This window comes from Schistocerca gregaria, chromosome 4 (genome assembly GCF_023897955.1).
Source record: "Schistocerca gregaria isolate iqSchGreg1 chromosome 4, iqSchGreg1.2, whole genome shotgun sequence".
NCBI classification, from domain to species: Eukaryota; Metazoa; Arthropoda; class Insecta; order Orthoptera; family Acrididae; genus Schistocerca; species Schistocerca gregaria.
In genome coordinates, this window is record NC_064923.1 from 397,898,123 (window position 1) to 397,912,042 (window position 13,920).

The 13,920-nt window shown below is 38.4% G+C and overlaps 1 protein-coding gene across 1 annotated transcript in view; it reads right to left on the reverse strand.

Annotated features, from left to right (window-relative positions):
* Positions 1-13,920, reverse strand: part of LOC126266841 (FAD-dependent oxidoreductase domain-containing protein 1-like) — a 176,409-nt gene that overhangs the window by 18,549 nt on the left and 143,940 nt on the right. The window contains exon 8 of the mRNA XM_049971409.1: positions 8,524-8,638. Coding sequence (XP_049827366.1) covers positions 8,524-8,638 — 115 coding nt within the window. The remainder of the gene's footprint in view (positions 1-8,523; positions 8,639-13,920) is intronic.

Sequence of the window (13,920 nt, forward strand, 5' to 3'; positions counted from 1 at the left end):
GGATTCAAAGTTTGTCAGTTTTAGTTTATCCTCCTATTTGTTCTTTCTTTCACCACTTGTGCTATTTGTTAATATGCAAAATTCTGAGTTGCATCATTTTTCAGAGGCCACATTCAGCAGTAGGGCCCTGTGTACTTGGATGGATAAGTCTGTTCAAAGGAATGAGGAAGGCAAGGTTATACCATGTCCCAAAGGACCATGTCCAGTAAATCACTGTGGTGATACAAACTACAGGCTGATGACAGCTCTACTTCAGCAGGTAATGCAATTGTATACATCTGCCACTCTATGTCAAGTGTTTTTTAGAGTTGAATGAAATGGCTTTAGAACATGGGAACTACTGAAACTTCTATCCACACAGAAAACTGCCTGAATCTATGGCCAATAAGCCATTATATGTACATTTTCATCAACCTTGGCAAACATTTCTGGCATGATGTGATGGACTTGTGGAACATAATGACTATTTACTACATCTCATAGTAAATATTGGTACTGTTGTCCTGAGCAACTGGCAACAGTATTGTCTTTCACTTTGATTTCAGTATCTCTATACCTCTGACTTGAGTGTCATGGTGTATTGTCTATTCTCCTAATATAGCATGGAACTATCTACTCAATACTAGTGTACATTATTCCATATACACACCTACCAATGTCACATTGTTGACCCTACCTACCATGTAGCATCATGATTTTTGCAAATCTACTGCACCATTGGGTACATGACGTTGCTGCCAATATCCGCTGTTTCGCTTCACTGCCTCCATGACAGCACGGAGGATATTCTGCACACAGCGCCACGATTTGTTGTGAGCATTATGTGTGACATTTTGGTAAACAGCCTCTGATTCATCCCTCCACAGTGTCTGTGTCTCATGATACCTATTTCCTCATCATCAGTCCTACTCAAAAGTAATCCCAGTGCAATGAACAACTATGTCACCACCATTCTTGCACCACACACCAGTTTCAACCTTACTACTGCCACAAACCTAGCACCTTACTCCTCTCAGGCACATTCTGTGTACAGTGCCAACATGCTCCACAAGCCTGACTCCACTGGGCCAAACCGTGCCTCACGCCACATCCATGCCAGCTATGCCATGTGCTTTTGACCTCTCATATGCTGCCAGTGGAACCGGAAAGTAGCCGTTGTATCCAAGCATCATCCCTTCCACACCTGTCATGTCAGTTTTTGAGCCACACACCATTGCACATCCACAACCACCTCAACTGTATGGTACATTGCCCAAGGTCTGTACTAAATATGATATAATATCCACACCACCAATGTCGTGCAAATGACACACACTTCCACAAGATGCAGCAGCTACATATTCTCTGCCACTTTGACACCAGCCACGCTGGTTAACACCATGCTCTGGCCAGATCCATGTGCCAAGCTCACAAACAGTGAAAGTGCCAGCTTGCTTCATTTTAAACTGTCCCATTTCATACCAATTTTCCAGCAGTATTGTTCACTTTATGTGAGTGCCAGACATCTGCCCACATCATTATCAATGATGAAATAAGATTTGTGAAAGCCATCTCGGTGATGATATGGTCATAATCAGTACGCTCTTCCTGGCAGCACAACCTCACAGTAAGTACGAGATGGCCAAGACCCTGTTTCTCCAGTGCCTCTCTCATTTCCTGGAGCAGCAGCTACACATGGTTACACATGTAGAAACTCTCAGAGACAGCTCACCTTCCTCACAGTGGTGCCACCTCTGGACAGTGATCAATCCTATCCTGCTGCCTGACTGCATGCTCTGGACATGGTGGCTTCTTAATCCTCCCACATGCATCCAGGCTGCAATGCTGTCTCACAAGGAAGAGCCCCTAGACATCAAACTGCACCTCGTAGAGTGAATCTGTGCCCTGGCACATCATCATCATCTCATTAACAGCCAGTTTGACTTCATCAAGGGCACCACCCTGCAGAGCTACAGCATGAATGAAGAAATGAAGATAGCTGACTTCTGCTGAACCAACCAAAGCTCCCACCTGCCCTGCTGGACATTATCACTGCCTTCGATCTGCTCAGCCATAAAATGATTGAGGACAGATGACTCTTTTTGAACCAAATTGACAGTTTCTGTCAATAGTCTGAAGCCTCCATCTTTTGGTGGAGTAATGCTACTATTCTAGTCAATTATATATTTTAAAAAGTCAGTTTATGACATCCTGAAACATAATTTATATTTCCTGATGGCTGAGAATGTGACACATTTATAGTAGAAAGTAGTATTTCTCTTGACAATCTTGAAATTTCAGGAGCAAACATTTCTGTAAAGCTACTCACTGGAGATCGTTCAGCAGTTTTTTATGCATATTACTAAATAATCAAGCATATGCCAAACCATGTAGCTCTTCTTTGAATTTTCTGTATCTGTTCCCACTCATCACATGTAGAATGCCAATAAACAACACCCAGGAATGGTTTGAATGACACCTTAGAAAAATGAAACTCTTCTTGAATGAATAATACCTACTTAGGAAAAACCAAATAATGGAAATCTATCAGGCAAAATCAAACAATGGAAAAATTGTTAATTATTATTAATGCTTACTTAGCATTCTCCCAGTGAATCTAAGCCTGACCCCTGCTTTTCCTACAACTACATATAAGTGACAGTTTATCTTTAATTGTTTTAGATGGTTATTTCCACATATTCTGATGATGGATTATGACTATGCAATATATCTATCATGTAACATACCTCTCAAAATGTATCCTGGGTTCTGTTTGATAAGAAGTCCTTGTATACGACAAGTAAAACTGTGTGCCAAACTGACTCAAACTCAGCAGTGCACAATTAATTGTGCCAGCCATGCATGCTTCACAAACCAAGCCAAAAATTCAACTTGTTTAAAGTAATATAACTGACCCTGCTTGAGCAGCTAAAACTGAATAAAAATGATATTCAAATAAAGAGATGGGTCTGTTCTACTGCACAACAAGATTATTTATCTCTAAAACTCTGTATTTGCATACAATTGACATTTGAACGTTAATGAATCTAGAGATTACAGAAGCATAAGATACTGGAGAAACAATACTGTGTGCAGACAATTATGACCAGGAGACACAGGTGAGATTTTAGGCAGCAAAAAGCTTAACATTTTTCTTGAAATAGTATATGTCACTACATGCAATATTTACAGAATAATATATCCTAGAACAGAAGTTCTTATGTTGTCGAAAAGATCTTCCCTTGTTTATCATAAACCTGAAAATGCAGACTTTCAACGAAATGACCCAAATGCATCATAATGGAACAGCTCATGTCAAAGATATGTACAATGTGATCACTGCTGCTTTTGATACTGAGCTGCTGGAATGTAGATACACCAAAAATTATGTAGCACATTCATATGCTGCTCTTGTAAAGTCTGCATATTGTTCCATTCAGTTGTGTTTCAATCATTTCATGGAACTTGACTTTTTAACTTTGATATTAAATAAGGGAAGAATGTGCAACAACATGGAAACTTATATTTTGGGAAATATGACAATGTACTGAATGTGTTAACATACATATTATTTCAAGTAAATGTTTAGCTTCTCATCAATTAAAATATCATTTATGACTCTAGTGAATCTGGCTGGTTGTAATTGTCTATTATACATATTGTTTCCTTAGAAACTTCTGATTCTGTAGTTTTGAGATTAATTAACATTCTAACATTGATTGTACACAAATGCAGAGTTTTAGAGATAAGTTACCATGATTAGTGGTATAACAGGTAAATATCTATATTTTAAAGTAATTTTTATTTGGTTTGACCCTTTTGATCTGAGGTACTTTTCGTGTAGCAACAACACAAAGGTTATAGAAAAAGAAACCTGTCACAGCACTGTGGGATAGGCTCTGCAGAGTTTTGATGGTCTAGAATTGATTAGAATGTGTTTATTCCTGTTACCCTAGCAGATGATCAGGCATTATAGCAAATGATGTATCACCTGGTAAAAACCACATCATGAGCTGCAAGCATCCTAGAACCTGAATTTCCTCTACTATGTGCCTCTTTGCCACAGCACCTGGGTTTTACCTGATAATACTACATGAAGTGCTCTGAATCCTGACACTTCCCACACCAATGTCAAGCTGTCCACACACTGAGTGCAGTGATTAAATATAGCTTATGTGTTCAAGTTATTAATTTATCAGAACTTCATGGTGTTCTGTAGTGCTACAAGACAGGCACATGACCCACAAAGACATTAAAGGTGAGTCTGCTTCTTGCACCTATTTAGTGAAAAGTATTGCAGGCTATCCTTGATGCCTATGGAGGACTACTTAGCATAGGACTGACATGATATTTTGGGGTGTGAATGATTCAGCACTTCCTCACTGTAGCCTTTTTGACTGTGGAGTATCCACTTCATGGAGACCATTATGATGTAGTGAGTGCAGTGTGAACTAGGTAACTGGCTGCAGTGATATATGTTGGTTGTTAAGAGATTAAATGCAAACCTTGTTAGGTTAGTGCATCTACGGACCACAAGTTCATTATTGTGCCATGAAGTTGTCTTGATTACGGTAGTGTACTAGATTAGTCACTATATTCTCAATTTGTAAATTTAGTACATTTTTGCCTTTTTCATTTTTGTTATATTAGATATGCTCATGTTACCTGCGTAAGTCACCCTACCTGTATGTTGCACAGTTCTTGAGTATCTGTATTAAAATAGTCACACTTGCTGTATGGCAAGAATATTAACAATGTCCTTCCATATCACCTTAAGAGACCATTAACTGGTCTTTCCAATGGATAATGGCCACCCATGGCATGAACTGGTCTACCAGTTCACATTAATTTTCTGATAAAGGAACTGATCAAATCCAGAAATTTTTTGATGACATGTTTCCATGATAAAAACGAAGAAAGAAAGAAAGGCATCTGTGCAGTAACTTTGGTTCCCTCAATTCTACGCTAATCCGCAACCAGTACCCAGTTCCCTTCTTGTGCAGTTACAACAATGATCTGTCCAGTGCAACAGTTTTTGGCAAAGTAAACTGCACACAAGCATTTGCGCAGATTATACTCGCGTCAGAGGACATGGAAGAGATGGCACTAATCACCGCTTTAACCTCTTCAAAACCATGTTTATGCCTTTGGGTCTCTGTAACACCAGCAAAACCTGCAATGCTTTCTTGACAATGTCCTATGCTGTTTTGCCTGCCTATTATATCTTCATCTGTGCCTGCAATCTTCAGGAGCACTGCCAGTGTGCAATGGAAGCATTTTAGCACCTCCGAGAATTGGAGTTTTCATCAGCCTAGAGAAGAGCATTTTCAGTGTTGCAGAGATTCACTCTCTTGGACACAGGATATCATCCAATGGCTCAATTCCACACAATCATCAGAGAATGCTGCAGTTTCCACAGTATGGAAAATTTCTTCTAGTGTTACCTCAAAATCACTGCAAGCATGCAAGCACCAGTCACTGCTACACTCCAGGGTGACTGCACTAAAGGCAATAGGCCTAGTCCCTGTATGGTGCAAATGATAGTGAGTTTGGAAAAAAATGAAATGCGAGCTCTCACATGCTGCCCTCCTGGTACACTTGCATCTGACTGCCCCATTTGCAATCATAATGGATACCACGCAGTCAGCCCCAGGCACCATTCTTGAACAACAGAGTGAAGGTTCCTGGCAGCCACTGATATTCTATTCCATGAAGCCCTCTGTGCCACAGTGGAATTGGGCTGTATGCTCTTTTCCATATATGAGGCACTCAAGTACTTCTACCCCTTGGTGGAAGGACACCCCTTCACTGTCTACATCAACTATCACTCCCTTACAACAGGCTTTCATCGAAAGGAAAGCACACGGATTTGCCCTAGGCAATTGCATCAACACTCATACATACCGCAGTTTGCAACTGACATACAGCACAAAGGCATTGACAATATTGCCACTGACTGCCTCAGCCACTCCTGTGCACTCATTGCATCCCTCAATTATATGGTCATTTCCATCACTCAGGTAGCTGATCCTAAACTGTTAATACTGCAAAGTGACTCAAACACCAGCCTTAGCCTCAAACCACACACGATTTCCAGTATGGATTTAGACATCTGGTGCAATGCTCACAAGCATTCTGATCGCTCATGCAACTACACAGAGTTCAGCCACCCTTACCTTTCCTGATTTCTATGAGGTAGCTTTCAAACACTTTCATGGTCCAGCCCACACTGGTGGCTGTGCAAGTGTGGCTCCATGGAGGAGCATTTCACATGGCCTGGTATCTACATCTACATCTACATCCATACTCAGCAAGCCACCTGACAGTGTGTGGCGGAGGGTACCCTGAGTACCTCTATCGGTTCTCCCTTCTATTCCAGTCTCACATTGTACGTGGAAAAAAGGATTGTTGGTATGCTTCTGTGTGGGCTCTAATCTCTCTGATTTTATCCTCATGGTCTCTTCGTGAGATATACGTAGGAGGGAGCAATATACTGCTTGATTCTTCGGTGAAGGTATGTTCTCGAAACTTTAACAAAAGCCCGTACCGAGCTACTGAGCGTCTCTCCTGCAGAGTCTTCCACTGGAGTTTATCTATCATCTCCCTAACGCTTTTGCGATTACTAAATGATCCTGTAACGAAGCACGCTGCTCTCCGTTGGATCTTCTCTATCCCTTCTATCAACCCTATCTGGTGCGGATCCCACACTGCTGAGCAGTATTCAAGCAGTGGGCGCACAAGTGTAGTGTAACCTACTTCCTTTGTTGTCGGATTGCATTTCCTTAGGATTCTTCCACTGAATCTCAGTCTGGCATCTGCTTTACCGACGATCAACTTTATATGTTCATTCCATTTTAAATCACTCCTAATGCGTACTCCCAGATAATTTATGGAATTAACTGCTTCCAGTTGCTGACCTGCTATTTTGTAGCTAAATGATAAGGGACTGCATCAATTGAGCCTGCAACAGCCTCCTATGTAGTGCACTGAAGGGCTAAAGGCTACCCTGTAGCTTACGGCATGGTGGAGAGAGTCCAAAAGACCCTAAAAGCTGCCCTTACCTGCCAACCTGTAGCTTTGATCATCGCCCTGCCACTAGTTATCCTAGGCTTGCAGGTGGCCCACAAAACTGACACAATATTTTGGGCTTGACTGATTCAGTACTGTCTCACTCTGGCCTTACTGATTGTGGAGCATCCATTTCACAGAGGCCATTATGTTATAGCAAGTGCACTGTGAGCAAGGTAACCAACTGCTGCAATAAGTGTGTGGCTGTCAGAGACAAAATCCAAACATTGTTAGATTAGTTCACCAATGGTCCCCAAGTTCATTATTGTGCCATGTGATCTCCTTGGTTATTATATTAGATTAATCACTACAATACCAATTTGCAAATTGTTCATATTTTAGCATTTTCCATTTTTGTCATATTAGATATGCTTATGTTACCCATGTTCCAAACATTCTTTCATGACAGGTACCATGATTTATCATTCCATTTCACTCAACTCAGCTAGTAGTACTTCTGTATCTGCATGTGATGTTCAATGAATGTAACTCCCACCATGGAAAGGGAAAAAGCCCCAGAGCAGATGAGGTATGGGATCATCTGTGAGGTATACTTGGGCATTATAATTAATGTCACACTTTCCAAAAGAAGCAGTGATACAAGTTGTGGTCTTGGCTTGCCACAGTTTTAACTTGTCACACGCTAACCATAAAATGTATATTTCACTAATAGTAAGAGAATTTATTCTCAATAAGTCTTTAGGCTAATCACATAACTAGTCGGGTATTCTGTAAGTATGTCTTTTGTTTAGGAGGTAGCAACAGCCTATATTAAAGGCTCTCTAAAAGTCAGACACAATGGCGCAAATGTTGTTTCCAATATCTATTACATTTTGATTGTCAAAGTTAAAGAAAGAATGACAGAGAGAGAGAGAGAGAGAGAGAGAGAGAGAGAGAGAGAGAGAGAGAGAAACATGTTTCAAAGTGAATCAGTTTAAGTCAGACATTGATGTACAGATAAGTTCATCTGTCTTCTGAGTGTTCCTAAAAACTGGTCTAATTTATGAGTTTTTCCAGTCATGTCAGGCATATCGCTGCCAGGTCCATAAAAAACTGTTGCTGAAAGAAATACCAATTATTTCATAAAATATACACTCAAAAAAGCATCCCTTCAATATCAGTTCTGCTTTCCAATTCTGTAAACACTTCTCTCCATGCCTGTAAAAATTACAGGAAACAATTGAAAGGAGGAACTAGAGTGTGATTTTTCTTCATTGAAGCAACTTCAGGAGACAAAATTTGATATCTTTGGCTTCACTTTGTCATTTTTTGTGTCAATATGATTAGTGTGTACAGATGGATTGATTTTTCATGATACATTTTCTTTGTTCTCCATATCTCTTTACAAAGTTTTGCACTTTGTATGTTTCTGTCAACAGGGTTCTAATTATCTATTACATGACTATGTTATTTTATTTATCTGTTGCCCAGAACAGTGATTCAAGAGTTATGTATTTTTTCTAATGCTTTACTTGCCATGGCCACTAAATCCAGTTGCTATGTAAAGATTATGGTAATATGGATGGCGTCCAATAATTCCATTTTCATCTGCAACATTGGTGTCATAATATCCAGCCCAGGCATTTGTCACCTACAAATAAACATCAGTTATCATTCTTTACCGTAAATTTGCTTTTCCATATAATGCAAGACAAACTTCAAATTGATGCCTAATGTATAATTTTTTGACAATAAATTCACACCATGAAATCATTTAACAAACTAGCATTCATCAATAATATTAGATTAACATTCTTCCTATTAACACACTTATTCGTCAACTAACTACAATTAAAATGCTTGAGATCTATAACTAAAATTAACTGATTTGTGTGAATCATGAAGACTAAACATACAAAGATTTATAGAAATTATGAGCATAAAATATGTAAATGTAACTGTTCAGTATACAGCATAAGTATGGAGTCATCAATACGCATATTATTCTAAATTTCAAGAAACTATGCTGTTCAGTTTGTTGTTTATTTCACAGTCAACTCCTGAATGTTTCCTTGAAGTGATGAGTGACTCTGTTTACTCACATCATTATTTGTATCCCAAACAGGTTTTCAATATTCCATTAATCGTACATCTGGTATACATCTCCGCAGAAGGTGAAGGCCCACATGCACTGATATCTGGCTAATTGTGGATATAGCAGTACAAAAGAAAAATGCCAAATTTATGACAGAAAGTGATGAAAAATAAATTCATTGCATGATGCAATTGAAGTTATAGTCATCTTGGAGATGGTAAATACAGGTCCTATACGGTTTTTAAGGGAATCATATACCATTCTTCCTACAAAATAGTGGCAAGTTCAGGTAACAATGATGGAGGTTGATAGTTTTTGCTATTTTTACCATTCAGTATTAAATGCAGACAAAGGATGCATATATAAAAATTGATATTGCAACAAACAGCAAGTTTCCAATATTTATATTTGAAAATTTTGCAACCTTCATTATTATTACTAAAAATCTTCGCAAAAATACATATCTTCAGGAGACATTCAGAAAATAAATCTGATGTATAATTTAAAAATAGAGGGCACCTTTGTACTATTTTAATTTGTGCAATTTTCTGGAAGATTCAAAAAACCATTAACAAATCTTATATTACAATTGTTTGTCATCAACGCAAACAGTAGAGATCAGACTGTTTTCAGAATCATGCAGATGAGTTTCATACTGTTTTTGATACGAGAATCTCTTTGCAATATGTAAGGCATCATGATAATGAAAAGAGCTCTAAGTGTTATGTTTTGATATTTCCTTGTGGAAATGTGAAAATATGTGTGAAACATTATGTGGAATTATGAATAAACCATATTATGTGACAGAATAACTATTTTCTTCATGCAGTGTATAGTGTAACATTTCACTTAGTTAAAAAGAAGTGTTGCACAGTGTATTTAGAACTGACAAATGACATGTGTGGACTACTGAAGCACATTTATTTAATGTAGTTTACAAAGTAGGACATATGTGTTGAGTGTGGGGCTTTTCTGTATGTGCAAGTTGATTGCTGGTACAGGAGACAGCACTGCTACTGGATGGGGCGAATCCCTACAACAGAGTTGAGCTGGCCTCCATAGAAGAAGATGCCACTGATGATGCCTATAAGAAAGTCATGGAACAAAACAGGTTCAAGGGGAGGGCTGCTCTGAAATGTAATTGGGTTCATTGTGAATTTTGTTAAAATACACTTGTCAAACAATAGGGAATTGTCTGAAGTGTTTCCTGTGTGTAATAATCTGTTATAATATATATGGTTTATAAAAGGAGAAAATTCTTTCATTTAGTGGTATGCAAAGAAGAAGTCTGTCTTTGAGTTTTCACCACTCAGCAACATGCAAAAAAGGTGAAGAATCCAATGATACAAGGTATACATGGCACAGGAGGATGCTGATTTGAAGGGAAGGAGAGATTTTTTTCAAGTCAATATACAGTAATGAGAGAAAAAGGCGTTTTGACATTAGTAGCCTAACCTCCAGCTGATGTACTGCACTACTCAGGAAGATACATGGAGATACCTAGGAAACATTACATTTGTGGTGACTGTGCTACAGAATGGCGAATATGCAAAATTTAGCAAGATACTTGAAATAAACCAATGGTTTTCATCATAATAAGTTTTACTACAAAAGGGCACTGTCCTTGGCAACAAGGTCAACTGCGAGGATTATTCAGTGCAGCCAACATTAATAATACTGCAGTTGAGAAACATTTACAAGAATTGAGCTGTTGAGGAGAAAACTTTAAATTACTCAGCAATACAGAAAGAAAAGAAGAAATTTAGTTGTCAAGAAATCACTACTAAATTACTTGACAACAGTTATGATGCAGAGTAACATACATGTCTATGATCTGGAAGGTGGCTGTTTTTGAGCCATCAGTTCCACATCATAGCATGCTGGCTGACTGGCTGCAATAACACAACAGCACATAAAAGACCAGTGTAAGCCAGTGCTGTGGCAACTTCCATCTTAGCTTCCCCCACCCCCTTTTTTTAAGTAGCAATAAGTGGTGGAATATTTACATGCAGATTTCAGTACTAAGTTAGATGTTGCAAAGCAATGACTGATTTGAGTAAGAGCTCAGTGCTAAGCTCAAGACTTTGATTGAAGTAGACAAAGCAAATAGTACTTTGCAACAACTGCTCAAAAGTAACATGTTCCTAAAACAGCATGAACACCTAGAATTATTTTTTGAGTATAACATGATGTCATAGGAGCAATGACGTATATGACATAATCTGCTACTAAAAAATTATTGATAAAATGCTTGAATATGGTCTAAGGCCAAAATTGTGCAACCATACGGGAAATAAAGAGGATGGCAGCTGAAGGCTTCAAGAAATCTTTCAACAAATAGTAGCCTTGAACTGTTTATCTGGGAATGTTGCAAGAAGAAAAAAAGAGAAAACACAAAAATAACCAACTTGCAAACAATATTATCCAGTTTACAGGGAGAGTTATGTGAAGAGATAAACCAACAATATGACCTTGTAAGAAATGAGGTTTTTGTAACATTATAAGAAGGTAGATCAGAATGCACAACAAATAACAGAATTAACTGAATAAAAGTTTACAAGAGTAAATGAACAAAACTTAGACACACAGTTATGGTTAAACAGGCTAGAGCAGGGCAAAGATTCAGACATAACAGCTTTACCAGGCTCAACCTTCACAACCTTGAAGGAGCATGTAAATAAATTAATTACAGTACTTAAACAGTACAATAAATGATAGATTCATTAGTTAGCACACCACTGTCTACAGTTGGTTTACAAAAAACAGAAGGGGAAGCATGAAATCTTTGGATGGGAAAGAGCAAATGGAAAGTTAATGAAAGTAATGGGCTTTCACCAGAACTATTGGAGGAATTAAATTAAGGTGGAGAAGATTTAAGATTTTTTTCACACTCGCGACACAGGAAGTGGCTATAAGTATTTCAGCTAGGGGGCATCATGAAGCGTTACTGATGCTAAATCTCTCTCACATGACCTGGTATAGTACTGGATGTACTTTTATTTAGTTAATATGAGTACACAATTATTTCCTTCAGACTAAAATTAATTTATATACTTACCTCAGGCAATACAGCCACATTTCTTATTTATTTATTTGTTGCCTAAAGAAAAGAGGAGACAAGAAAGAGAAAGCTAGAATATCAAGTATCATTTATGGAAATATGCAAGGAACAGATTGTGCCAATATAATAAAAAAAAATCAGTAGATTCAGATTTTAAATTAAATGACTTAGTGCTAGTAAGAGCCTATCGTCCAAGTTCAAATGTGAAGTGATAAAATACGAAGGCCCTTACAAAATAGTGGAAACACCACACCTGCAAGAAGTATTTCTTATAGAGCCATTGAATGGAAAAGAAAAAGGTCTCTACAGTGTTGACACAGTAAAGAAGTATATCACATAAAAACGAAGTACTAGGGTAGACAAGCTACTGCCCATCGCAATCTGAGCTATTTCCCTCATCTTGCTGGAAGACACAGTGTAGTCTTTCATATTCAGTAAGTTGAGCACAAAATGTATCAAAAATTTCCATACATTCAAACACGTTGAAGGTAGTGTCAAAAAATATCGGTCCCATGATGTTTGTTACTGTCACATTGCACCAAACACTGATTTTTTTATCACAGAATCATTGTTGACACACAATATTAGTCTTCTTTATTGCCCAGAACCTCATGTACTGTGAATTCATATGACTGGAAAGATGAAATGATTCTTCATCACTCATGATGTGATGGAAAGGGTCTAACAAACCATCACTGATATTATCCAAAAACCACGTGGAGTAATCTACACTTTTCTGACAGTCATCATCTCCCCATAACTGCTGTACAACCATCACCCAATACGGCTTCAAATAAAAACTTTTTAATATCTGCTGGCACATTTAGAGTCTGTACTAGCAACAATTAGTAGTAATTGTTTGAAAGCACAAACTACACAAGTTACATTAGAACTTTATGAGAAATTGTTATACATAGAACATTTAAGTGCTAGTTACTTTCTGCACTACGTTGCAGCTGAACAATACTATATTTATGTCTGTCATCTTTTGTTTAGGCATCAAATTCAGAATTTTGAAATTTTATTGTTAATTTTGGACTAATGCAATTTGTCACATAAAGATGTTGCTATTGCTGGCATGTGTGGTTTGTTAATCCTGACAGTGTTTGTATTTCTTGCACTAGTAATAAACTGCTTACCATTCTAAAAAATATTGCACCATGAATAGTGCAGCCCCACTGTGTTTGCTGTTCTCAGGCAGGGGATTAGTTGGTTACTATACATAAGCAGCTGGAAATTGCCCTGGCTGCTGCCAAGTGGCTGGAATATAAACTGAATGGGTTTACTGGGAGGGCTACCAAGAGTTGTGTCACATTGGAACAAACAATGAAGCTCACAATTTGCAGCATTCTTAGTTGAGTGGAAGGCTTGAACCAGAGACAGAGGGTTCTTTGACAACCTAAGCTGTGACTTCCTAGTTGTGTCACGCATCAAGTACTATCCTCTCCTGCAGTCACTGTCTCTCCTGCAGGAAATACAAGCCCTATCCTTACCCATGCACTTGACTATAAATAGCATGTTCAATCTTGGGTCTAGGTAAACGAAATGAAATGAACAATGCCTTGTTGGCCATGAGGCCTCATGTGGGGAAGTTCGGCTACCATATTGCAAGTCCTTTTTAGTTGTTGCCACTTTGGCGGCTTGCGAGTCAGTGATGATGAAATAACAATGAATGACACACAACACCCAGTCATCCTGAGGCAGAGAAAATGCCTGACACCGCCAGGAATCAAACCCGGGACCCCGTGAGCGGGAAGCGAGAACGCTACCGCAAGAC